Raw genomic sequence first — 25,643 nt, 5'->3', positions numbered from 1 at the left:
TACATTATGACGCAAAGTACCACTAGAGATTAGTCCAGACGTATCCTGTGAACAAGTTAATTACGGGAAAAAAGTCGCAAGGGTAATCAAGTCGAACAAAAAAAAACAATGAATACTTAAGACAATTGCCACCTATTCATCAAAATTGAATTTACAAAACATATTCTACAGAAAATATATAGCTACAAGAATTACTTATTTACATATCATCATCATCTGGTAGTTTATACACCAATTCTGGTATTCGTTGGTGTTTGGCAATTTTTTTCTTTTGTTGCATCTATCTTTCTTTGATTAGAGGCCCAAAATGGCGTTGTTTTTTGGCTTTCATTAGCATTGTTTGTCAAAAATTGTTTTCGTTCTCATCTCATTGAAATAAAACGAGGTCTCAAATTTTTTTAAAGTCATATTTTGTTAGACCTCGTTGCTAGTTGCACCACTCTCCAGTATTCAGTATTCAAAGGACTACTAGAACAAAGCACCATTAAAATAGGAACCATTCGAAATCGGCTTTTTAGTCCAACACACCATATTCTCAGAAGCTGTATAAGTAAATGAGGTCCAATTAAAACTGAGCCCCAGCGAGCGACGCTTGCTTCTTAGCCGGGGTCAGCATTGACATCTCCTTACAAATCGGATACTCCGCCTTCATTTGTTCACGCGCACTCTCGTACTTGTCACAATAGTCACTTATAAACTGGTAATACCTTCCAGACTTCTCAATGTTTTCTGCTTTGATAGTGGGCGAAGTGATCACTTTACTAAGCAACCTTGCTAGATAAAAGTTGGCCATCAACGCTGGTCTCACATACATTTCCGGAAACTGTTCCGGCTGCTTTCCGTTAATGTCTTCGAATGTCTTCAGAAATTCTCGGAAATATTTCATAGACTTGCTTATACTGCTGTTTATTTTCTTGGCACTAGCTACTGAGACGTCCTTCTGTTCTTTGAAGAATTCTTTCTGCAGGTCAGCGGTGTCTAAAAAATAAATTATCTATGAAATAAATTGCGCGTACAATTTTTCTATTCATAAATATTGCGTGAAAAAATACCCGTAGATGAATTCCCTACCACTTTGTGAAAATCAGTAGAAGTTTGAGGAAATCTAAAATATCGAATGAAAAAAAATGTAGGAGTATATCATACACTAAAAGCAACACTAAAAAAAAGCGGGCACAGCAAAAAAAATGATTCCAATTACAAGTAAGCCGACAACAGCTAAGCAGACAAAGAATTGGCCGACAAACTATTTGAAACAGAATTTTTCCCGTTTGAAAAAAAACAGGTCCTGGTCAGATTCGAACCGAGAACCTTTGCCGTCCAAGGCATTTTCGTGGCCTTCGGGCTAAGTTGGTTGGGAACGCTAGAAAATTTGAATACATTATGACGCAAAGTACCACTAGAGATTAGTCCAGACGTATCCTGTGAACAAGTTAATTACGGGAAAAAAGTCGCAAGGGTAATCAAGTCGAACAAAAAAAAACAATGAATACTTAAGACAATTGCCACCTATTCATCAAAATTGAATTTACAAAACATATTCTACAGAAAATATATAGCTACAAGAATTACTTATTTACATATCATCATCATCTGGTAGTTTATACACCAATTCTGGTATTCGTTGGTGTTTGGCAACTTTTTTCTTTTGTTGCATCTATCTTTCTTTGATTAGAGGCCCAAATTGGCGTTGTTTTTTGGCTTTCATTAGCATTCTGTTTGTCAAAAATTGTTTTCGTTCTCATCTCATTGAAAAAAAAACGAGGTCTCAAATTTTTTTAAAGTCATATTTTGTTAGACCTCGTTGCTAGTTGCACCACTCTCCAGTATTCAGTATTCAAAGGACTACTAGAACAAAGCACCATTAAAACAGGAACCATTCGAAATCGGCTTTTTAGTCCAACACACCATATTCTCAGAAGCTGTATAAGTAAATGAGGTCCAATTAAAACTGAGCCCCAGCGAGCGACGCTTGCTTCTTAGCCGGGGTCAGCATTGACATCTCCTTACAAATCGGATACTCCGCCTTCATTTGTTCACGCGCACTCTCGTACTTGTCACAATAGTCACTTATAAACTGGTAATACCTTCCAGACTTCTCAATGTTTTCTGCTTTGATAGTGGGCGAAGTGATCACTTTACTAAGCAATCTTGCTAGATAAAAGTTGGCCATCAACGCTGGTCTCACATACATTTCCGGAAACTGTTCCGGCTGCTTTCCGTTAATGTCTTCGAATGTCTTCAGAAATTCTCGGAAATATTTCATAGACTTGCTTATACTGCTGTTTATTTTCTTGGCACTACCTACTGAGACGTCCTTCTGTTCTTTGAAGAATTCTTTCTGCAGGTCAGCGGTGTCTAAAAAAATAAATTATCTATGAAATAAATAGCGCGTACAATTTTTCTATTCATAAATATTTCGTGAAAAATTACCCGTAGACGAATTCCCTACCACTTTGTGGTCGTAGAAAATTTACTACAGAAAATCGTTAAATAGTTGAGCTCAACTTGCGCAACAAACCGACAAGTTGATACTCCAAGAAAACCAGAAAATATGACTGAGCAACTAAAGCGACAAAACTTAGACCGAAAACTAATAACAATAAATTTTGTCAATTTTAAAGCTAAGTGAAATTTGACAAAAAGGTGACAGCTGCGACAAAAAAAACCCAAAACGCTTTGGATGCCCGCTATCAATCAATTAACTTCTATGATAGAGGTTATTTAATTTGAATTATCGCAAAATTGAGCATATGCCAGCAGCTGCAACTGATAACTCGCGCAAGGTAACAAGGTTATTTGCAAGAAACAAGTCTCGTACACGATTTTTATACAAGTGTTATCACAACCGCAAAAGTAATTTGAAAAACTCTGAAAAAACAATTCAATTAATCTTGTTATGTTTAGAAGCTTCAACTCTTTTTAATTACTTTTAATAATTCATTGGTCAAATTAAAATTATTTGAATAGTTTTGGTACATAAAGATACTGAATGTTGTAATGACTATAAATGCCTGGTATTCGAGGAAATATGTACCGCAAGGAACATAAAGATACTGAATGTTGTAATGATTATAAATGCCTGGTATTCGAGGAAATATGTACCGCAAGGAACATAAAGATACTGAATGTTGTAATGATTATAAATGCCTGGTATTCGAGGAAATATGTACCGCAAGGAACATAAAGATACTGAATGTTGTAATGATTATAAATGCCTGGTATTCGAGGAAATATGTACCGCAAGGAACATAAAGATACTGAATGTTGTAATGATTATAAATGCCTGGTATTCGAGGAAATATGTACCGCAAGGAACATAAAGATACTGAATGTTGTAATGATTATAAATGCCTGGTATTCGAGGAAATATGTACCGCAAGGAACATAAAGATACTGAATGTTGTAATGATTATAAATGCCTGGTATTCGAGGAAATATGTACCGCAAGGAACATAAAGATACTGAATGTTGTAATGATTATAAATGCCTGGTATTCGAGGAAATATGTACCGCAAGGAACATAAAGATACTGAATGTTGTAATGATTATAAATGCCTGGTATTCGAGGAAATATGTACCGCAAGGAACATAAAGATACTGAATGTTGTAATGATTATAAATGCCTGGTATTCGAGGAAATATGTACCGCAAGGCGCAAACGATAATATGTGTCACCTGAAAAAGTCTCTCCTAATTCGTACTGCAGTTGTCTACACACTTGAAGATAGTGAGTGGGGTTCAAATTGTCCAGAGATGCTGCCAGTAAATCAGTCCGTTTTTTATTCATTGATATCTAAACAGCACAAATTGCACATTCAATTCAAAAATCTTTCTAAAAAACGTTCATGTTCAAACAGACTTCGAAAACTTCTAAAGAGAAGATTCTCAAAATCAGCTACAAAATTGACGCTTGGTAATAGTCATACTAAAAATTGTTTATTACCTCAAGAAGCAACCGTTTAAAAACTAATTATCACCGCAACACCCAAAATCATATTCAACAAAAATTATAAAAATTTTCACCCTTCGCTGTAGATCCGGTTCATACAATGCAAGACTCTTGAACAACTGGCTGTGATCTCTGCACAAGTCAATGTAATCCCTGCAATACTGCTCTTCTGTGAAGAACAACTTGGCCTGGTTGCATTTGGACTGGCCGAACAGAAACAATTGTCGCGCCTCCTCGAAATTGTTCACTTGATCTGAAGTGACTTCGAAGTTGACTCTCACTTCAGAAAAACAGTCCTCCATTAGTCTGATGAGAGGTTTGTTGATGTCAAACGAGCAAATTGTGAGCTCCTCCAGCGCAGTAATGGAATCCTGGCAGAATGAAACATTGTTAACAGTGGACTTGATGAACAAGTTAACCTCTTACTTTAGGACAGTGCAATTGTAAAATGTTCATTAATAGGTTGTCAAACTTAAGACAAGCATGTTCATAGTTTTGTGTATTGATAAAAGATTAATTTAGAAGGAAGCCTATTAGAATAGGAACACGCGTGTTTTTTATTGAAAAGTTCTGGAAAAGTACTTTCTTCACAATTGAGAGTAGTTCAATTTTCGATGTTCGTTTATTAAAGTTTTCGAATAAAACCATCTGTCCAAAAAATCAACTCCGATTTTTTTTATTTCAGGAGCATAGTCGCCTTAATAAGTGTGTTTATTGATAAAAATTAAGATACAAGGGTGCGATCAAAAAGCTTGCCTATTTCCTTGGACAAGCTAAAAATCATCTTGAACTGTTTGCTATATTAAGAAATTGTAACCAAGCGCAAAACCAGTTTAATTTTGGGACACCAAAATACACTCAAGTCAACGACAAAATCGGAAGGTGATGTCTGACTGTCAAAACTGACATATACACAGAGGCGACGCTTCACAAAAACTTGCAAAGATACAAAAGATAAATTGAAAAGTTAAATAAAAAGATAAATAAAAAATTAGATTCAAAAAGATAGATTGAAAAGATAGTTTGAAAAAATAAATTGAAAAGACGATTGAAAAGACAGATGAGCAAATTAAGTGAAAATTGAAAATTGACAGACAAACGGTTAAAATAATTCAATAAAAAAGATCGTTCGAAAAAAAATCATTTGAAATCGATTAAAAAAGAGATGAGAGAGACAGATGAAAATACAAATGAAAAAGATAGATGAAGAAATAGATCAAAAGATAGATAAAAGAATTAGTTACAAAACTGAGGATACATAGGAAGACAAACAAAGAGTTAGGTAAAATAGGCAGACCTATAAATTAGATTAAAAAGACCGAGGAAAAAATAGTTAAAAAGAGAGATAGATAGTTAGTGAGATAGAATATATGAACATATTTATCGACAAAAACGCTTCTTCTATCTATCTCTTGGTTCCTAAGCTTACAATTGTAAGCTTACAATTGTAAGCTTAGGAACCAAGAGATAGATAGAAGAAGCGATTTTTTGCAGCGTTTTTGTCGATAAATATGTTCATATATTCTATCTCACTAACTATCTATCTCTCTTTTTAACTATTTTTTCCTCGGTCTTTTTAATCTAATTTATAGGTCTGCCTATTTTACCTAACTCTTTGTTTGTCTTTGTTTGTCTTCCTATGTATCCTCAGTTTTGTAACTAATTCTTTTATCTATCTTTTGATCTATTTCTTCATCTATCTTTTTCATTTGTATTTTCATCTGTCTCTCTCATCTCTTTTTTAATCGATTTCAAATGATTTTTTTTCGAACGATCTTTTTTATTGAATTATTTTAACCGTTTGTCTGTCAATTTTCAATTTTCACTTAATTTGCTCATCTGTCTTTTCAATCGTCTTTTCAATTTATTTTTTCAAACTATCTTTTCAATCTATCTTTTTGAATCTAATTTTTTATTTATCTTTTTATTTAACTTTTCAATTTATCTTTTGTATCTTTGCAAGTTTTTGTGAAGCGTCGCCTCTGTGTATATGTCAGTTTTGACAGTGCGTCGAACGTCTTTGAACAAGAAAAACAATTCTATGAAAACAATAGGTTGAATTAAAACACAAAAATAGACAACTTGATTATCTTGACCTAAATTACATAGAAACAGAAAGATTAGCGACTCAATGATTAATGACTAATCAGTTATCTGTCCCTCCTCTCTATCATCTTAAGCAGACTTTTTGGATTTCTTGGACTTAAACCTCGCTGATATGGTGACCTTGTGCTTTTTAGTCCTTTCTTGTTGAAAAATGGACACTTCGACGACTGATGGTTTCTTTGTCGTCTCTGCGTCCATATCTCTGTCTTGAAGTTATGTGCTCGAAGCAGCCTTTTGTGACTTTGGATTCAAAGTCACTACCTCTGGGTCTGCCTCCAGCTCTCTATCTTCAAGTGGTGTGCTCGAAGAAGCCTGTTGTACCTCTGGATTCACTGTCACCGCCACTGGGCCTGCGTCTAGCTCTGTCTTCAAGTGGTGCGCTCGAAGAAGACTGTTGTGCCTCTGGATTTACACTCGCTGCCTCTGGGTCTGCTTTCAGCTCTCTATCTTCAAGTGGTGCGCTGGAAGAAGCTGTTGTGCTACTGCCACTGCCTCACGGTTCGATATTACTTGCAGCTTTCTTGTTGCAGAGGACCCTCCTCAGAGGAATCCGCTTCTTTCAACACCAGCTTCACCGATTTAACAGCTTTCTTCTTGCTTTTACCACTGTGCTCTAGAAAAGGAATTGTACTATTTGAACCTGTAATATTGCAAAAACCCAAGCCGGGAAATATTATTTGATCAAACTTAGTCGATGCACCAGCAAAAGCTCCAATTGATGAGGTGCGGTGATGACTTCTATTGTGTCTCCGTATCATGAGACTTCTGATAGGCAAATTGTCATCGGACTCCTTCAGGTCCACCAGCGATTGCAATCCCGGGTTACTCGGGTTCATGTTATAAATAATTAGATATAATTCCGCAGAATTAAATATTAGAAGTGGTCTTTACGTGTAAAAATATTTTCACTTGTTTTTTCAAGTCCGCCATAGAGGAATTTTTCCTGATTTCACGTGAAAGCTGGGCAAACTTTTCGGCATCTGAGATGTCGGATCATTTTTTAGGGAATCTATACTGTCCTGGAGAGAGGTCACCAGGCGATTTATTGCGAAATCTAAAAAGCTATTTGCTCCGACAAAATGTTTTTAAACTATCTTGAAGGCCACTTACGGTGCCTACTACTGATGACATTTGGTAGAGCATCGCAACAAATTAAAGACTTAACGTTGGACAAAAGTTTGACACGAATGATAAGGATGAAGGGACGGGTGGGTTCAGTCTGATAGTTTGAATTAAATTAAAAAAGACTGCTTAAATTGGTAGTCTGAGTTTTTTTTCGAATTCGCGTTATTATTAGCAGTAATTCAAGACAGCAGGGTCAACAACAGAAATCTTCTATAGAAAAGCGCAGATATTTACCAATGACCTCGTTTGAATTGATTTGCTCAACCATCCTCGTCTCCCTTGGTCTACCCCACCCTACCCTACCCCACCCCACCGTACTCCCCTAGGAGAAGGTAGGGTAGGGTAAGGTAGGCTAGGGTGCGCTAGGGTCGGGTTGGGTAGGGTACGGTACTGTAAGGTAGGGTAGGGTAGGGTGCGGTACTGTAAGGTAGGGTAGGGTAGGGTAGGTTAAATTAGGGTAGGGTAGGTTAGGGTTGAGTATAAAATTAGCGCTATACACAAAAGTGAGAATCAAAATTGAATGCCGCAAAACCAATTGAATGTCGCATAAACAACGCGCAAAAACTATTTACGTTGAGAAAGCATTTTGCAATCAAAAGCAGAAATGACCAGTGACCTTTCTCTCCAGTACAAAAAACGGAGCTGTATGGCCTAAATTAAGCCTAGCTTAGCCTACACTGTCCTACTCACACTTCCCCTTAAAGCGAGGTTAGGTAGGGGCGGGTAGGGTAGGTTAGAAAAGGATAGGGTATGTTCGTACCCTGCCCTTACCGGTTTTCAATTTATTGTTCGACAGACAGACCGACCATAATGAACCAAAAGAAACAATAACCTTCGATATCTTAGGGGTATGCCCCCGGTAAAAAAAAATAGTTGTAAGAGATTAAGTAAGTACATTAAGGTGCAAGAATTGAGGTTCAAGGGTAGGGTAGGCTCGGCATAAATCAACAACCTTCGATAAACTTGCTGGTGTGGCCTCGGTAGATTTTTTTTAATAAAGAAGAATAACCAATCAATTAATTACAATTGAAATATGATATTTGAAACAGAAAACTTAAAATGGGCGACAAATAGGGGTAATAAAGCTCGAGGATAAATATAAATTGGAGGGGAAGGGCTTGGTGGACATGGCTCTAAGCAAGAAATCTGGGGGGGGGGTGGGTAAAATAGTGTGTTTTATGGGAGTGGGTTAATAGTTAAGATTCGCCCCATTGACTGTTATTCACAAATAACAAAGAGATTTTTCAAGTGTAGATATACAGCGCTGCACATAAAGAAGAGAAACGGAGTGCAGCCAGTATTTAGACAGCCGCGTATTCATACTCGTCAGTATTTAAACAAATACTGTATGAACCAATCAGGATCGAGAAAAGACATAAATAATCCAAAATAAACAATAATTATTTATTAATTTCTTTTGTCTCGATTCTGATTGGTTGAAACAGTATTTGTCTAAATACTGACCACTCTGAATACGCGGTTGTCTAAATACTGATATGTAACCAAGGGAACTAATATCCAATAGCGCAGTAAAACTACGCGCACAAAACCACAAAACAATACGTTAAAAATTTATCAGCGAGAATTGGAAAGATTTTTGAATGAGTTCATTTGGCCTAAATTTGAATTTGTTCATTTTGCATAACTCAAAAAATCAAAAAAAAACTTACAAAAAATTTTGCCTTGCAATATACGATATGGCATATACGTGAAAAAATTCTTTTGTTAAACCTGCAAAATAAAACGTTGAAAACGCTTAAACACGGCGAGATAGTGAAGCCCGCATTTAAATATATAATAAATTAGAAATAAGCCTCGAATTAGCAAAAAATTCGGCAACTTCTAATATTTGAACCTGTGACCTAGATATTAAGAGTCTCACGCAATAACCACTCAGCCACGGAAGCTTATTTGGTGCCAAACACTAGCCACAACAAAAGCAGAGAACAGATGCTATGCAATTTTCAATGCTTCAGTGAAATTTCCAAATAAGTGAACACTTTAAATGAACACTTTTATTTGCCAATTAGTTTAGAAAAAAAAATTCGTAATACCACACTAAGCTGATCGCAAGTGTAATCAGAGAGAAACAAAACATGGAATTGACCTAATTAAGTAAAGAGGAAAAAAAGTTCACCATGGAAAAGCTTGTTTTTCAGACAGAATTTCAGACTCAGGGAAGCCTTAAAAAATTTGAAAGCAAAATATAATCATAACGGCAGATTAAGTTTTATAAACATAAAATCGGCTTTGAAATTAAATGACCTTTTATAAAATTAATCCAAATGCATTATACCTTGTATCTGTTCCTCATTTCCTGTTCGGGTATAGTAGCAAAAGTAGCCGACGCATTCAGCAAATTAATCGCATACTTCACACAGCATCTGTCTACATCAGCCTTGCAATGCTCCACTTTCTCTCTCAAGATCTCTTCATCAGGATCAACTTAACATCCGTCATCCCAAAAATATTAAGGGGGGGATGTTATCTTTTTGTCTTAAGTTTGAATATTCAGCTAACGAAAATTGCGTATTTTACACGCAGTCATGAGAAGTTTTATACCAAATTAATAACGTGATGGAAGATCTTAACTATCAGTTTGGGAAGTTAGATATTAACTTGGTACCCTTATCATCCTCCTCGCTCTCCGTCACACCTTCCAGCTTGATGTTCAGTTTTTCTAACGCACAGTAAGCCGAATTCAAACAAAGTCTTCCCTCGCTGAACATTTCATCTGTGACGAAGCATTGAGACAACGTCGCCGAATTAAGTGCCCAATCAACCCAGTCGACCTTTTCACCTCTTCGACTAGACTCCGATAACCTTTTCAAGGTCACATAACAAGCAAGAGTTGAATGTAATTTCTTGCCCAGATTTCTCCAAACTTGGGCTAATAAATACAAAGTCGTCGTGTGCAAAGTTTCAAAAGTATTGCACAATTTTTCGACGTGATTTTTACTTTCGCTGTCGATTTGATCAGGTTTCAAAATGTGTTCAAAAGTGAATGGCGGACTTTCTGATGAGTTTTCAGAGCTCCAATTTCTGTACAACATACAAGCATCTGTAAGGCAACTAAGAGCTTCCTCATAATAGGATTCTTCGTCGTTTCGAGACTTCAGAACAGCTTTTTGATTGAGGCACGAGATTTGAAGTGACACCGTCAGTTCAGGATCATTTGTTGGGCTAAGAGTAGAAAGAGATGCTTCGACTGTAGCTAAAGCCTAAAGCAATAAACTTAGATTAAAATCACCTCTGAAAAAATGAGCAGTTTTAATAAATTTCAATATCAAACGTAGAAATTAGACAGATGGAAAAGTTTAAATGCGCACAAGATCATCGTAAAGCTCTTTCAATTTCATGAATCTTTTAGAATTATTATTTAATTTGATGAACTTACCAAATTTAAGAAAAATGGATCAACAAATAATTTATTTTATCTTATTGGTTACTCTGGAAAAAAACTAAAACATGAAACTTGATCGCGTTTTTTGTGCCATGAGTACTTTTATTACTCATGAGCAAAATTTGCCTTCCTTTCCGCAATTAATTTCGATCGAACTCGAAAATAAACCGAACCTCACCCACATCGAAGAGCGATCATTGGAACCCAACGACGAAGAAGGCTGATTGGCGCTGCAAATGAAACATCGTTGCGCAGTTACTAACAAACATAGTCAACTGACAGTTGAAAAAGAGTAATGAACGTACGAAAACGATGAAAAAAATAGATGGCCTTGAAGCGGTTTGAATTTGTAGAACAATTTACGTTGGACACTTTTTTCTTAAAATAAACCAATTTGAGAAACATGGCTCAATAGGCAAAACTTTCATTTCGCTGGGAAATCTGACAATTAATTTCCATTTTCGAAATTAGAAGTTGATCATTTTTTTCGTGACCTTTAAACTTTAGCTGCTCAACAGTGGAGTTTGCCTTCCTTTTAAAAATGAAAATGCCTTGAACTTAAGAAATAACACGTCAAACCGCGAAAAATCAAAACTTAGCGTGACCTAATTTCAAGACTTTTTCCTGAGAAAAAATGAAAAATCACCAAGACCTATAATAAGAGTACACTCTACGTTCATTACTCTTAAATACCCATACACAAGCAAACCCGAAATTATCTTCGAAAAGATCTCACAATTCTAATTTGAGGATGCATTTGTCATGAATAAAAATCATGGCAACACCTGGTATTGATCAAACGACCTATACGAACTAAAGGCTTAAATGACCCATTTTTGGAAAGAAATTTTGACTGCAAATTTCGAAATATAAATTGAATTATATTAATTCTGGTCAAATTATGCGCAATTTTTCTCTACACTTTTTGTCTAACCTTAACCCAATGAGAAAAAAAAACTTTGAAATTTTAAATTTTGTTCATTTTGTCCGGATAACTTAAATCAGCGCTGTATTTTCAGCCGATAAATAAGAATTTCGACAAAAACTTGTATTAATTTAACTTGTGAAACTTTGTTCAGACAAGAAAATTCAGTAGAATGGCTTCAGAGCAGTTCTATAATTTTGTTCATTACAGATAACAAATGTATCAGCCAGAAACTTTAACTGATATTCTGGAACAAGTCAACCAAACTGAACAGCATTAATGTCAGTACAAGATGTAGAAATACTGATTTTGGGCCGTTTTGTGGGTAGCATTCACAAGAATTAAAACAAAAAACAAGTCCCGTTTGTACCGAAATAAAAAATCGGTCGCTTTTGTATCAGAAACTGTTCAATCGGCAAAAGACTACTCACAGCCGACTACATCTGTTTAAGGTAACCGTAACTTACTTTCGTATAAACCTCACTCCTACTTTTCCTCTTGGCAAGCTCACAACACGATGGTGCGACTGCTGTGGTCACTATTTTGATGGTTAGGCTGTTTGGTTTTATGCTTTAAAAAACGACAAATCCGATTTCGAGTTGAATAATTTTAATACAAACGCGACAAACTTTTCATTTTGGTACAAATTAACTTTAGTAAAAATAGAACTTTGACCGTTTAGTGCACAAAACCCAAGAAACTGATCGAAAACTGCACAAAGAAACAAATTGTATTTTTGATTGGAAAGCTTTGATTTATCGCTCAACTGATACCAATTAAATTATCAATACAACATATAACCTACTGTAAGAACCAAAAAATAGCTTTTTCAGGCATTATGACCATCAAAAGGCGATTTTAACCAAAAAAACATGGCCAACAAATAACAAAATTCAAGGAAACCGAAAAAAAATTTAAAAAATTGAAGCTCTTTAAACTTCAAAAGTCTTTCATTATCAACATTTTTTCTTAAAAACTAGCCCAATTTCAGAAAACTGAATCAATAAGTAATTTTTGTTATTCCGCTGAAAAATCTAAAATCAAAATCCACATTCGACACAGGTTTTTTCGCGCCATTATCGCTTTCGTAATTGGAGAGCGCAGTGTGCCTTCCTTTTAGCAAAAAAATTGAACTTGAAAAAAAAAACCGCAAAACAAATCAAATTTGGCGTGAATGACTTTTTCCCAAAACGAAAAAAAATGCGCCAAATTTTGCCAAAAAGTTAGCAATAAATTGCGTCTAATTTTGCCAAATATTGCACAAAAATTGCGTTTAAAATCCTAAAATTTTGTCATATTGCGTTATATTTGCGGCTAAAATCTACGAGAAAAACAAAACAAATGTCTGAAAATTTTTATACCTTCAGCTAAAGGCTGACGTTTCTGCAGTGCATCAATGGTCGAGGGTAGGAAATCAAAAATTTCCTGCTATAAAAGCTAGCTCGGCCGCAACAATTTGCTGCAGAACTGTGAATTCAGCCATATATTTTGTTTAATTCTTGTAGAAGGAGTGAAAATTGCGTTATTTCAATAAACATCGCGTCTCGGAAAAAAACCAGCAAAAATTGCGTTTGCAATAGCGTTATTGCAAACGCAATCTTTTCCGGGCCCTGGTAATAACCCATTTGATCAAGCTTAATACATAATTTTTGAATGTGGTTGTGTTGTGATAGAGCAAGAATTTAAATGGATTTACTTGGCTGAATTCCTCTGTCTCCAAGTAATTCAAACTCAAGTAATACTGCACTAGGGCCAACGCAACATGCACTTTCTCTTCCTCTTTAGTTGGGACTCCATCCGAAACAACATCACAATCTCCACTTGGTTGCAGATGCGACTCCTTTCCTAAACAAAAACTTAACTTGAAATCAAAAATTGAAAATGAAACTTCCGAATTCAAAAATAATTTTGGATACATTAAAGTCCTGAGTTAAATGAAAATACAACCCGTGAGCGTAAAAATACCTAGAAAACTTACAAAGAAACTCGATAACCAAAACTGAAAAAAAATCACCGAAAAAAGCTCAAAAACAGTAATTATGAAAAAATTGAAGAATTTATATAACAATGAACGTCTTTTGAGGATGTAGAAACAACAACCATTATTTTAAAAACATAAAACTACCATTATTTCCTTTAACTGCACTGGACAGTTTGATCTTAAGCTCGTTGAGGATCTCATTGGCCGCATATCGTGACTTGTATGGCTCTTCCTCTGGGTCGTTTTTGGAACCCTCGATCAGTTCCAAAACCACTTTGAATTTCTCTTGGCAGTCAGAAACAAGCTCTGATTGGTCCATTTGAATTGCGCTTCTACGTCAATTTAGCATATCATAATCAAGGAAAATTTCAACACTAATTTGTACTGAAATCAAAACCAGCTTACATATAACGGTTCCTAGTAGCCAATTAATCATCAACATACCAGCAACATATCGAACAGGGTACCGCAGATTTTGCAAAATAAGAGGACAAAACGAAATCAAAATTTTTTGGAGAGCCAACAGACAGCTGTGAAATCATTATGAAATCAAACCCAACAGAGAAAAAAGAATTTTTCCATTTTGGATTCGCGTTTCACAGAAGATATTATATTAAAACTTTGACTTAACAAAAACTTGCCTGGATTCGAACCTACGACCTTCACCGCCCCAGGCGTATTTGTTGCCTCTCTGCCAGGTTTGTAGGCAAAACCGAGAAAAACGATTTTATTATCAATACACAGAGGCGAAGATGCTCGGACTCGAACCCAAGACCTACTGCGATCTAGAAATCTAGAGTGTGACCACTAGAGTCTGACGCACTAACCAGAGAGCCACGGACGCTTAGTCCATCAAAAACACTCGCCACAAAAAAAGCCGAGAACAGATGCTATGAAATTTCCAATACTAGGGATAGTGATTATAGCAAAAAGGCACAGAAGTGAACACTTTTATTTGCGAGTTAGTTTAGAAAAAAAAATTGTACTGAAACGTTAGCTGCTCTCACTAACCACTGAGCTAATATTATTGAGCTAATAGTATCGTTCAAATCAAGAGCTTTACATCTATTATCATTTTCAATCATTATAAAAACTCGCTTCCATTCGTTAAATCAACCAACAAATTAACGGCTCTGGTTTGAAAATCGGAATGAAAATTTAATAGCTCGGAATAAATTATAGCGTTTAATGCGCAAATAGCACAGAAATATACCACAACTTTAATCTAAACAAAACATTTGAAACTAGCCAACAGACAGTTGGAAAAGCGCCAGAGAACGCAAGAAAACAAAAAAAAAAAACGACTTTTCGTTTGAAACAAATTCAACTTTCGAATTTCTAAGAAAAAAATATATCGCCTCAGGAACTATAGAAAAATAAATGTAAACATAAAAACATATCTAAAATTTTCGAATTTTACCTAAAAAACTTTCGAATTATAAGTAAAAAATATATCGCCTCCAGCTCTTTGAATTTCAAAAACAATCAATAGTGGAAACTTTTTCGATAAAATTAATTACATTTGAGAAAATTGGATCATCTTAAAATTGGAATATCTAAAAATAAGACTTCACATTCGAAATTAGAAGTCAATCACGTTTTTCATGACTTTTACACTTTTGCTGTTCGATAGTGGAATTTTTCCTCACTACATTCATCCAATTAAGAATTGCAAAAAGTGACGAGCTGCAAAAATGTGGTGAAAAAAACTTAAAGAAAAAGTTCAATGAGCCGAGGAGTTCTCTCGTTAAGTTAAAAGCCATGTAAAAAAGAAATTAAAACTACAGACCAGTTTTTCTCAACTTTTTCATTTTGTTTTTGGAATCCGACTCATGACTAATAGAGCTACATTATGGTACCACAATTGGCTTTTGGAAGCTTCTCTATGAACGTATTAAAAAAGCAGGCAGAGAAAACCACCAAGGCCATAGTTTCTTCCATGTATTTGGTGACGTGGTCGAAACAAAAAATTCTGGTACTCGTTTTCAATAACATTGCTGACCACAGGGTAACCAAGGAACGCTAGATTGCCAGCCTCGCAGGGACTAATCTGATATTTTTCTTCTAAATAGCTGGTTAAAAAGCGATGTTTTGCAAATTAGATTATGAAATCAGGTCAACGTAAATCAACTGATGCGATACTATTCATATTCACAGACAATAAGGATGCATTAATATAAACAGACGAGTCTCCGCAGCACCATAAGAAGACTCTTTGAAAATGTGGTTAGATGTTCGGGGTTAAATTACCCGTCGCAGTGTATAAATAAAAGATCTTTGTGTGAAGTCGCTGAGGGATGGGGGAAGGGGAGAGGGGTGTAACTATTTGCTAGATGAGACCCTTCTCTCGTTTATATTGCTCTAAATTGAGGGATCTTCTCGGCACAATAGCTGGAGCGGCACCGTCCATTCCAAGCGGCCAGTCTTGTTTCACTGCTTTCGAATAATTGCCTTTCGCTGAAACAAATTTCCATAAACTTGAAAATCACATTCTTTCAAAAAAAAAGCAATTTAAAATTCATTTTTTTGCATAAAAATTAAGCAATATCCTTGAAAAAAATAATAAACAATAGACTGGATAACAATTGTTCGGCCCTCAAACTTTACATTTTTGTGAGTATGAATATGCTGAGTGTTTTTCCAATTTGGCTTGACTTCATCCACAAGGGAAAGAACCAACATACGAGCTGTACAGCTCATCACGAAGAACCGAATGTTGTGCCTCTGCTTGCACTTTTTTTTTTGGTTATTTTTCTGGTGTAATGTTGCGTAACCCTCAAGCAACGAGCACGGATCATAGAGGGCCTCAAACATCCGACCTTTCGATTGAGAGGCGGAGACGTAACCACTTCACGACCGCTCCCAAAAAAAACAACGAAAGAGGGCAAAAAATAGAACTTACTGACTTTTAGCGATTTATTTTCAATAAATGGTTACAAAATTACACGTGCATCTTTAGTGACTAATTTAAAACATTTTCACTTTTAATCAACGCCTTGCTATTCGAACTAATGGTCAGCAATTTGAACCTGCAAAACTTTTTTTTAAATAATTTTCACCTTTAAACTCATATAACTCTTCGAAGCCAGTGGCAACTAACCAGAGGGTGCGTTTGAGCTGAACACGTCAATATTGATGTCGAAATTGTGAACTGAAAAAAGATCTTCTCTCTTCCGCAGAGACTGATTTCCATCTCCATCTGTCACGTCCATCGAAGAGGCACTGTTAGAGTCGTTATTATTCTCGTTGTTTTTGTCGGAGGGGTTCTTGGAATTGGATGCTCCGTTTGACTGGTTCTCCTCCGAAGGGTCTGTGGGTTTGGCGGAGGTCTTCAGGTGCTGCATGGATTTCTCCCGCAGTTGTAACAACAGGTTCTGGTCGATCACTCCCTCTCGGGCCTGGAAAGCATGCACTCGAACTTTAGCTGCGGGTAAAATCAACCGATTTTCTTAAACTCGCAACTTAAACATTATTAAAGTATTCTTTTTTTCTCTTGCTGACCCACAGCAAACGCATTTTTTCGAAACCTCCTACCCCTCCTCCCCTCCCCCCCCCCCCGAAACTGCATCTTCATGAAAATGGAAGACTTAAGAGCTGTTAACTATTGTAGTCAAATACTACCACGCAGCCAAAATGAAGTCTGATCTCTCAGCCAAGTTAATCACATAACAGACTATTTGCATGCCGTGATTTACGACTGCCTTGAAATTAGACAGGACCTTTGTGACGAGAGTGGGTCGGGACTTCCTGCGGGTGAAGGGATCTTCGGCTTTGCTGCGCATCTCTCGGAACTCATTCTGCATCGCAATTTCCGCCTGCTTCAAATTGTGCATCTTGTTCCGATTGTTGATGTATCTGAAAAAACAACAGCTCCGATAGTAATTCGAATAAATTTCTACATGAGCCAAGAATTAATTTCTACATATTCGAATTTATTTCTACATATTCGAATTTATTAATTCCAATCAATTTCTACATATTCGCTCAAACAGCCCAACCAAATTTTATTTACTCCAGAAAAACTAAAACTTACTTCCAAAACTGTTAAAAACGAGATTTTGCATTAGTGAAAACTAGTTCCCCATTCAAGATCACGTAGTTTACTTTTGCTACAACTTTAGCGAAGACAGCTTTATATGAATGAAATTCTTGTTCGCGGCGAAAATTTGCCTCATTTAGAAAAGTGAGAACTCACAAAAAGGTAATTTAATCGGGTTTCGTAGCTTTGAAGTTCCGTGAAACATCACATATCGAATAGCACGCCCGCTTGAAAGCTCTGCCTTGTTAAATCATTGTATTTTGAAAGACATAAAAAACATGGCCAACTGACAGTTGGAAGAGTCAATAAACTCAAGTAAAAAGAAAAACATACGGACTTATTCCTTGAAAATATCACAACTTTTGAATTTCAAAGAAAAAAAGTATTTCGTGATCTTTACGCTTTCGATATTCGATAGCAGAGCTTGTCTTCCTTTTAACAAAGGCAATGAACTGAACCGTAAAAAGAACGTTCCTGAAAAAAAAAACTTAAAAAAATCATCACGACCTATATAAGAGCCTGAACTACGTGCATCGACTATCGACTATCAATCATGGCAAGCTATCGCTTGTTGAAATGGAGATGTGTGCTTACGTGACGGCACTGATGTTCTTGGTCCTCTGCTTGTCCAGCATCTCCGCTCTCTCCTCCAGTTCGTTCAGGTCGTTCTGCACTTTGCTCAGCCTCTCGATGTCCCCCTCCACCTCCGCCTCCAACTTGTCCTTCATCAGACCCGTCTTCTTCATCGCGTAGTTGCGGGGGTTGTTGCGGAACCTGAAAACAAAAACACACAAACACATGCATATTTTTAGTGCAATTGATCTAAAACCATCTCTTATAGGGTGGACTACTAATATAAAACAAGCTTCTGAAGTAAATATAGACAGAAAACGGGACTGAAGTAACGACACAGAGGCATAGCCACCCTTCGCAAACACAGGCAACAAAAACGTCAAAACGGGGCTTTAAAACACACGCCCCAAAAAATAAGATTCCATAAAAAAATAAGTTTCTGGAGAATCACTTGGCTTATCCGTCAAAACAATGCACAGAAATGTTTGACTTTGGTTAGCCAAATAAAAGTGAACTGAACTGAGCTCACAACACAAGTTTATCTTGTGTAAAAAAAATCTTTGTTTAAGAAACGCTCGCAAATTTTAGAATGAGGGAATTGGATTTGAGCTACCTGCTCTTCTCCTGTACAATTGCATCTACGTCCTGTTCAGTGTAGCTGTGGTTGGCATAACTCAGCAGCTGTCTCTGCTTCTTCAGCACATCGTCTATCTGGGGCAGGGGCTGGTTGTTGGCCTGCATGTCCGAGTACCACTTGGTGAACTCCGTGTCTGAGATCGGCTGGTTCGAGATGAACTCCAGTCGATACATACGCTCTGCTTTGCAATATCTAGAACCCCATTCTATTGTGATTAATGCAACACTAGATGAAACTCTTTCAAAAACTCATCTAATTATTTAAGTTTTTCAAATCATGCTATCCAACTTGCAAATATACAAAACCGAAATTGCCATATAACTATGCTTTATCATCACTATTAATTATTTTTTGAAACTTTTGAGAAGTCCAAAAAAAATTAATGGCAAAATTCAATTTACACTGCAATAGTGGTCGCCAAAAAAATCAGCGGACGTACTTTAATTTGAGTCCTTTGTTGGTCGTAGTTCCCTCTGTTTGGTACACTTTCCCCGTCTCCACCACTGACACAATCTCTGCTATCCTGTAAACCGGCAGCCCCTGAGGACCCTGGCCCAGGTTCACCCGCACGAACGCCCCTTTCACAGCCTCCTCGAAGAAGGGTGCGTGGCACCAGCGGGCAAGTTTGTGACGGGACAGACGGATTCTCACCAAATCGTCTTTCGTTTCGATCGGTTTCGATTGAGTTCTGAAATGATTGAACTTCGCTCATCGCACAACTGCAAAACTATGATGTAAAACAAACTATTCAGCAATTTCTATTACTAAGATTCGTAGGTTTCTCAAAATGCATCAAAAATTATTGTCCAAGATATTACACTGAATGTACCATCAACTCTTCAAATTTCAATTACTCTTAGGATTTGGTTTATACGAAGGCTCACCTGGTATCCTCGTTGTCCGATCCCTTTCCGTCACTGTCTGAATCGGAAGAACTATCCCCAGACCCGTTTCCCAGACTGGAGCCAGAGCTACTACTGCTCGAAGACCTCTTCCTTGGTCTGAATTTAATTTCTGATTTATCGTCTTCGTCATCATCATCATCGTCGTCTGAAGAGTAAATGTCACTGGGCCTGAGCTTGGTGGGTTTCCCGTCACTGTCTCTTTCTTGAGCCTCTTCTCGTTTCCTTTGAGCCTCGATGCTTTTCTGTTCCCGCTGCTGTCGCTGAGCTTCAGCTGAATTCACAAATATCATACTACAGTCATAAAAAATTCACCTGTCTTTCAAAACAGACCTATTTAACCATTTTTTTTAAAATAAACCAATAGCCAATCGATGGTTTTCCTAAAAAAAACATTCGGAAACGCCAGAATTCCGGAAAATAACTCAATTTCTAAGAAACCAACAATTCAGTCAGTTTTGGACAGTTTAAACGGCGTTGATTGGCAGAAAACTTTCGCCCATTCGTGCATGAGAATAGCCTCTGTCAATTTCTCTAGCAAAATTACCACTATTTGTTTGGAAGCAATTAATTCAGAACCTTGTTTATATGTTTGCGTTCCCGATAAAAAGAACAAATATTTGTTGTTAGAAAACATTTGGATTTCAATGAAAATTTAAAGCTTCGAAAATTCAGCGAAAACTTTCTTTTTATGCCTTTTGGGAATTATGCAATTAGGAAACTTCCTTGAAAAGTTCCCAACTTGCATTAAAATTACAAAGCTATCAAAATCCATACCGTGATAAATCAAATTTGACCGAACAACTTTTAAGACTTTTTCTTGAAATAAAAACAAAAAACCACATGATCTAAATAATTACCTTCAATTCGTTCATTGACGCTTAAAAATCAGAGGAACTTAACATAACAGAGGCCAAGCTGCGCTTTGCACCACTTCCGATACAACAAAGCTCAAGAACTGGTAAAGACGACTTCGAACGTTACCAATAAATGAACTAGAAAAACGAAAAAAATATATTTATAAAAAAACTTGAAAAATTGCATTTTATTCATGTTTAAAATTATTACAGTTTTTAAATGGGTCTTTGAGGGGTTTAATTTGAGCATTTAAAAAATTGTGGCCAGAGTCTTATCGATCTCAAATAATACCGCAAACTTCTAGGATTTAAAATATTAGGTGACTAAAACGACAGAACTTAAGCCGAGAGCCAAACAGCTGAAAATCAAACAAAAATTTTCAGCATATTTTCCCAGAAAAAATCGGATGCACTGCCCACATAAAGAAAGAATAGAAAGAATTTATTTTTCCGATTGATAAATATAGTCATTAGCAAAACAAAAGTAATTTCATCAATGCATTTATCATCGGAATGGACAACTAACGAGACCATTGGTCCACATAAATGTTGCCCTTATATAGCACACATACTGAATTTAACATCAAACAAAAGAAAGAAAGTTTTTTTTTTTATGAAGAAATTAACAAAAAACAAAAAAATACGTGATTTTGATTTTTACCAAATTGAAAACATATTGTTCTTCATAGCGCTACCTATAGCAGTTCAGCTGATGCTCCGGCATGGGAACACGTCGCTTCAAAAAAAAAATTGAAGAAAATTTTCTAAGTTTTCGGGAAAATAATTATTGAGAAAAAATTCAAAAAATCATAAAAAGGGCCATATCTCCTAAACTAAAAGGTTCTGCAGGGGCATATTTTTTCACATAAATCGCAACCTATAGTTGATTGTACTGTAGCCTTTAACCAAGGTACTGAAATAACACAAAAATTAAAAACTGAAAACTAAAGTTGCCAGCTCGTTGTTACCTAGCAGGTATCCATTCTTAAATTTATGATAAAAACTTGTAATTTTTCCAATTTTTGCATTTTCTATCCCATCTTCGAGTAAGCCTCTAGTTTTCAATACGTTGTAAAGCCTAGACCCCCGATAGGCAATTGATTGCCGTTCAAATCGTTTTTTTCTAAATGATTCTTTAAGGAGGTTTAAATTAGCCCTACGCGTTACTTTAGTGGGATTTTCGAATTCAAACACATTATTCAAAAAATCCTCACTGTGTAGTTTGTTTAATGATCGGAGTACAAATTTTAGTAATTCATACACATGAAGCTCATGCACGGTTAGCAGTTGATTTCTAATAAAAATGTCATCCGATTGTTCGCGACGATTTCGGAAGAAAATCAATTTTAAGATCTTTCTTTGAAGTATGTAAATCGGCATTAAAGAAGAGTAGCTGCAACAACCGTAAACAAGAATACCGTATTGGATAGTTGATTTAATGTTAGTTCGATAGTAGTCTAAAAGCTGATGACGTGGAGCAAAATACCGTAATTTTGAAATAATGCTTGACTGTTTCGCTAATCGCATTCTTACATAATCAATTTGCGAAAAGAAGGATAATTTTGAGTCTACATATATCCCTAGGTATTTACAAACAGGTTCAGTTTTAATAGCACAGCTGTTTAATTGAAAGGTCATTGAATTGGAAGTCTTAATATTCATTTGTACTGTTTTATCCATATTAATAACTAATTTATTGGCATTTAGCCAGTAGTTCAAGTAAGAGTTGTCATTTTCAATTGCAACATTTACTTGTCCTAAAGCAGTGACATTGGTGTCGTCTGCAAAGAGGACAATTTCAGATGATTTGCAAACATGAGGAAGGTCATTTATATATATAAGAAAGAGTAAGGGACCCAAAATTGATCCTTGAGGAACACCGCATTTTATAGAAGACCAGTTTGAAGAAACGCCATTTATTTCTACACGTTGTTTTCTGTTCTTTAAATACGATTCAAACCAATCATAAGTAATTCCTCTGATTCCACAGGACTCTAACTTCTGTAATAAAAGAGAATGTTCAATTGTATCAAATGCTTTTTTCAAATCAAAAAAGAAAGTAACAACATTTTGATTACCACATGACCGCATTTTTTCAGTAAAATCAACGAGTGCGTCTATTGTACTATGCTTTGACCGAAACCCAAATTGTCTACTATAAATAAGTGAGAATTTTTCAAGATAATTGTAAATACGAGTGTACATGGCTCTTTCAAATATTTTACTCCAGACAATTAATGGCGATATTGGTCGGTAATTATTCTCATCAACTCTGGAACCACTTTTATGCATGGGTATGACTTTTGCTTTTTTTAATTTATCAGGAAAAATGCCTTGGCTGAAGGATTTATTTATTAACAGGGTTAAATACGGAACGGTAGCAGATACCGACAATTTAACTAAAATGTTATTAATATTGTCATCACCCGACGACGATTTATTATCAAGTTTGTTAATTATTTGTTCTACTTCAAGTTCAGTAACCTGATAAAGAAACATTGAGTGTCCCACTTGTTTAAGAGGTGGTAATGGTAGACAGTCCATGTCTTTTTTAAGTTGAGTGCCAATTTCGGAGAAAAAAACATTAAATCGTTCAGCAACATCAAAAGTTGATGGAGTTACAGAGTGCTGCTGACATGACTCTAGTATTGGTACGTTTGCATCATATATATTTTTACCACTTAAATCATTGAGTAATTTATATGTTTGTCTTGAGTCCCCAATACATGCAGAGAATTTGTTACGGTAAAACTTCCGTTTTGCTCCTTTAATTTCTTTTTCTAGCTTAAATCTTAAGTTCTTAAAATTTTCCAATAAATTGGAATTATTTGGTTGACATTTCCATGAACGATGTGCTCTGTTTCTTTTGGTTCTTGAATTTTTCAACTTGTTGTTGAGCCATTTCGGTTTTTTTAAATCAGTAATTGTGTTTTCCCGCATGGGTGCAAAATTTGTGGTAACTTTATTAAAAACCGCAGAAAAAATGTTAAATGCTGCTGATGGATCTGCAACATTGCAGATTTTTAACTCTTTTTCATTCAGTTCAATTTGCAATGAGTTTATGTACTTATTGGATTTATCTTTATCTTTGACAAAATTAAGGTCACGAAAAGTCTGAGTTTTTTCATTTTTTAAACTAGGTGGAGTCCATTGCAAGAGGACAGGAAAATGATCAGAGAAATTTTGGTATTCTAAAGTGTGTTGATAGGCTTCATTCAGGTTTTGATAAATGAAATGATCTAGACAAGTGTTTGATGTTTGAGTAACTCTTGTTGCTTTTGTATCACCTAGTTCGAATCCATTTGCAAAAATACAGTTCATGTAATTGTTCGATAGTTGATTAATCTTTGATATGTCAATGTTAATGTCGCCACAGATTATAAAAGGAGTTGATGGCGAATAGTTTTCTTCTAAAAAATTCTCGAATGTATCTATGAACCGTAGTTTGTTAATTCTAGGTGGGTTGTAGATTACTGCTACTTTGAATTGGTAGTTATCTTTTTCAATAACCACTAGAATGCATTCCTCGAGGGTTGTGCTGATTTGTTTTATAAGCTTGAAATCTTTGCGTATTTGTATCATTACTCCGCCTCCGCGAGTTTTACGGCATGTTGCAAACTTATTATAACCTTCAATGAGATAGCATTTATTATCATCATTTTCTGTTAGCCACGTTTCTGATAGGCATAGAATGGGGGGAGGAGACACAAGACTATATACTAGTGCTTCCAATTCGTTAAGATGACCTTTCAAAGAGCGAACATTTATATGTAGCACAGAAAATTTAGGTTCCGGAGGGGGCCTCCGGTTGGTTGAAAACACCAGTGAAGCAATTTATAACATCATTATAATAGTAACCAAGTGTGTGACCACCCTCATAGAGCCCAGTAATTTTATTTGTATAGTTGTCATTTCTGTACTGGAAGAATATATTGCCCTCTCTGGACCAAGCGGAAGCGATGCGCTCATCTGTTTTCATCAATTTTAGAAAGTTGAGTCTCGCCTTGGTAAGATCTTCGAATATTTTCACCTCTTTCATGCCCTCAGTCTCATTTAGCTGGCGTTTCTTCTTTAATATATCTATTTTAGCTGTTCTGCGACAAAAACGAACAATTATTGGCTTTGTGGTGCCCCGACCCGGCAGGCGATGAGCAACAGATATGTCTTGCTTGTTGACGCTTGAACCGATTTCATTTGCAATTTTTATCACTTTGTTTGCTGTCTCTTCATTGGATTCTTGCGTTCCGGTATCGCTCGCTACACCGATAATCCGGATATTTTCTCTTCGAGTGTAGCTTTCCACTATCTCAGCTTCTGACAGACTTTTGAGGTAGCAGCGTGCTTCTTGCGCAGATAATTGAGCTTTAACTTCGGAGAGAATTTGTTTCTTCATGTCTTCCGTAGCATCCGTGACCATAGTCTTCATCAGCTCTTTCATCTCATTTTTCAGGTTTCCAAACATTATTGGGATAATTTCGTTGATTGATGTTTTGATGGTAGTTTGGATTAATTGCACTAGGTTGTTATCAGCAGTTGTCTCCTGTTCTATGGGGCTCAGCACCGCACATCCCCGTTTACTGCATGACTTTGGGATGGGCGTCATACCTTGGTACCTTAGTGTGGGAATATCTTCGGTATTGGTTTCAGCTTCAGTATGCATTTGCAATATGTTGTTTGAATCAGCATCAGCATTAGGGATATTGTCAGGTTGGGTATCAGTCATGATCATTTACTGCCTCTATTTAATAAGTTTATCACAACAATTAGGCTAATTAGGCATAGGATCCACGAGTGTTTTTATATATAGTGTATTCATGATGGTAACGACCATTTGGAAACTAAACCTACAGAGTTTAAAACGACAACCATGAAGCCGAAAAATCATCAACAAAGAACTTATATCGAAATTCTACAATAATAAATACAATGGATACAATTCTAGACACAGCAATTCTAGACACAGCAATAGTTACTAGAAGCAGTAGTTTAACTTGAATTTTCAAGAAATTGAGGATGCCAGCAGCACAATTCAAGTGATTTTGTTAAACAAGTTTTTAACACGAGAAAATATATTTAGTAAAATCGTTCACGAAATTCTGGAACTTTCCGGTATTTCCTACCGAATTGAGGAATTAAATGTGAA

General features: G+C 36.1%; 4 protein-coding genes across 6 annotated transcripts in view; 1 reads left to right on the top strand and 3 right to left on the bottom strand.

Annotated features, from left to right (window-relative positions):
* The window catches only part of LOC134856987 (Bardet-Biedl syndrome 5 protein-like), a 37,781-nt gene extending 12,513 nt beyond the window's left edge, over positions 1-25,268 (bottom strand). The window contains exon 1 of the mRNA XM_063873306.1: positions 25,237-25,268. The gene's annotated coding sequence lies outside the window, so the exon portion shown is untranslated. The remainder of the gene's footprint in view (positions 1-25,236) is intronic.
* Positions 1-25,643, top strand: part of LOC134856990 (sugar transporter SWEET1-like) — a 468,950-nt gene that overhangs the window by 342,951 nt on the left and 100,356 nt on the right. The window lies entirely within an intron of this gene.
* On the bottom strand, positions 1,510-25,262 carry LOC134856978 (KIF-binding protein-like). 2 transcript variants are annotated; one of them, XM_063873292.1, is made up of 8 exons: positions 25,241-25,262; positions 13,637-13,878; positions 13,208-13,356; positions 9,810-10,404; positions 9,480-9,628; positions 4,027-4,323; positions 3,679-3,796; positions 1,510-2,358 (listed from the first exon to the last, which is right to left on the bottom strand). In XM_063873292.1, exons 2-8 carry the CDS (start codon positions 13,809-13,811, stop codon positions 1,946-1,948), a joined length of 1,896 nt encoding a protein of 631 aa, XP_063729362.1. In that variant the 5' UTR covers positions 13,812-13,878; positions 25,241-25,262; the 3' UTR covers positions 1,510-1,945. The 2 variants fall into 2 exon arrangements, with proteins under 2 accessions (XP_063729362.1, XP_063729363.1); XM_063873293.1 differs by having other exon boundaries at positions 9,480-9,613.
* LOC134856977 (RNA polymerase-associated protein RTF1 homolog) overlaps positions 15,579-25,643 on the bottom strand; it is a 607,680-nt gene continuing 597,615 nt past the window's right edge. Inside the window, exons 6-12 of the mRNA XM_063873290.1 lie at positions 19,626-19,917; positions 19,181-19,429; positions 18,718-18,933; positions 18,126-18,305; positions 17,212-17,347; positions 16,593-16,890; positions 15,579-15,949 (exon numbers count right to left, since the gene is read on the bottom strand). Of these exons, the coding sequence (XP_063729360.1) occupies positions 15,822-15,949; positions 16,593-16,890; positions 17,212-17,347; positions 18,126-18,305; positions 18,718-18,933; positions 19,181-19,429; positions 19,626-19,917 (1,499 nt within the window). The 3' untranslated portion in view covers positions 15,579-15,821. The remainder of the gene's footprint in view (positions 15,950-16,592; positions 16,891-17,211; positions 17,348-18,125; positions 18,306-18,717; positions 18,934-19,180; positions 19,430-19,625; positions 19,918-25,643) is intronic.

This window comes from Symsagittifera roscoffensis, chromosome 1 (genome assembly GCF_963678635.1).
Source record: "Symsagittifera roscoffensis chromosome 1, txSymRosc1.1, whole genome shotgun sequence".
Classification (NCBI taxonomy): domain Eukaryota; kingdom Metazoa; phylum Xenacoelomorpha; order Acoela; family Convolutidae; genus Symsagittifera; species Symsagittifera roscoffensis.
Note: the sequence above shows the minus strand (reverse complement) of the source record. Positions and strands in the feature narration are given on the sequence as shown.

Coding starts and splice junctions, on each gene's coding strand:
- LOC134856978 (XM_063873292.1), bottom strand. CDS start 13,811: ATGGACCAATCAGAGCTTGTTTCTGACTGCCAAGAGAAATTCAAAGTG. Junction 13,357..13,636: donor TGCAGTTAAAGGAAATAATG/GTAGTTTTATGT, acceptor GTTTTTGTTTAG/GAAAGGAGTCGCATCTGCAA. Junction 10,405..13,207: donor AGACAGAGGAATTCAGCCAA/GTAAATCCATTT, acceptor TTATTGCTTTAG/GCTTTAGCTACAGTCGAAGC.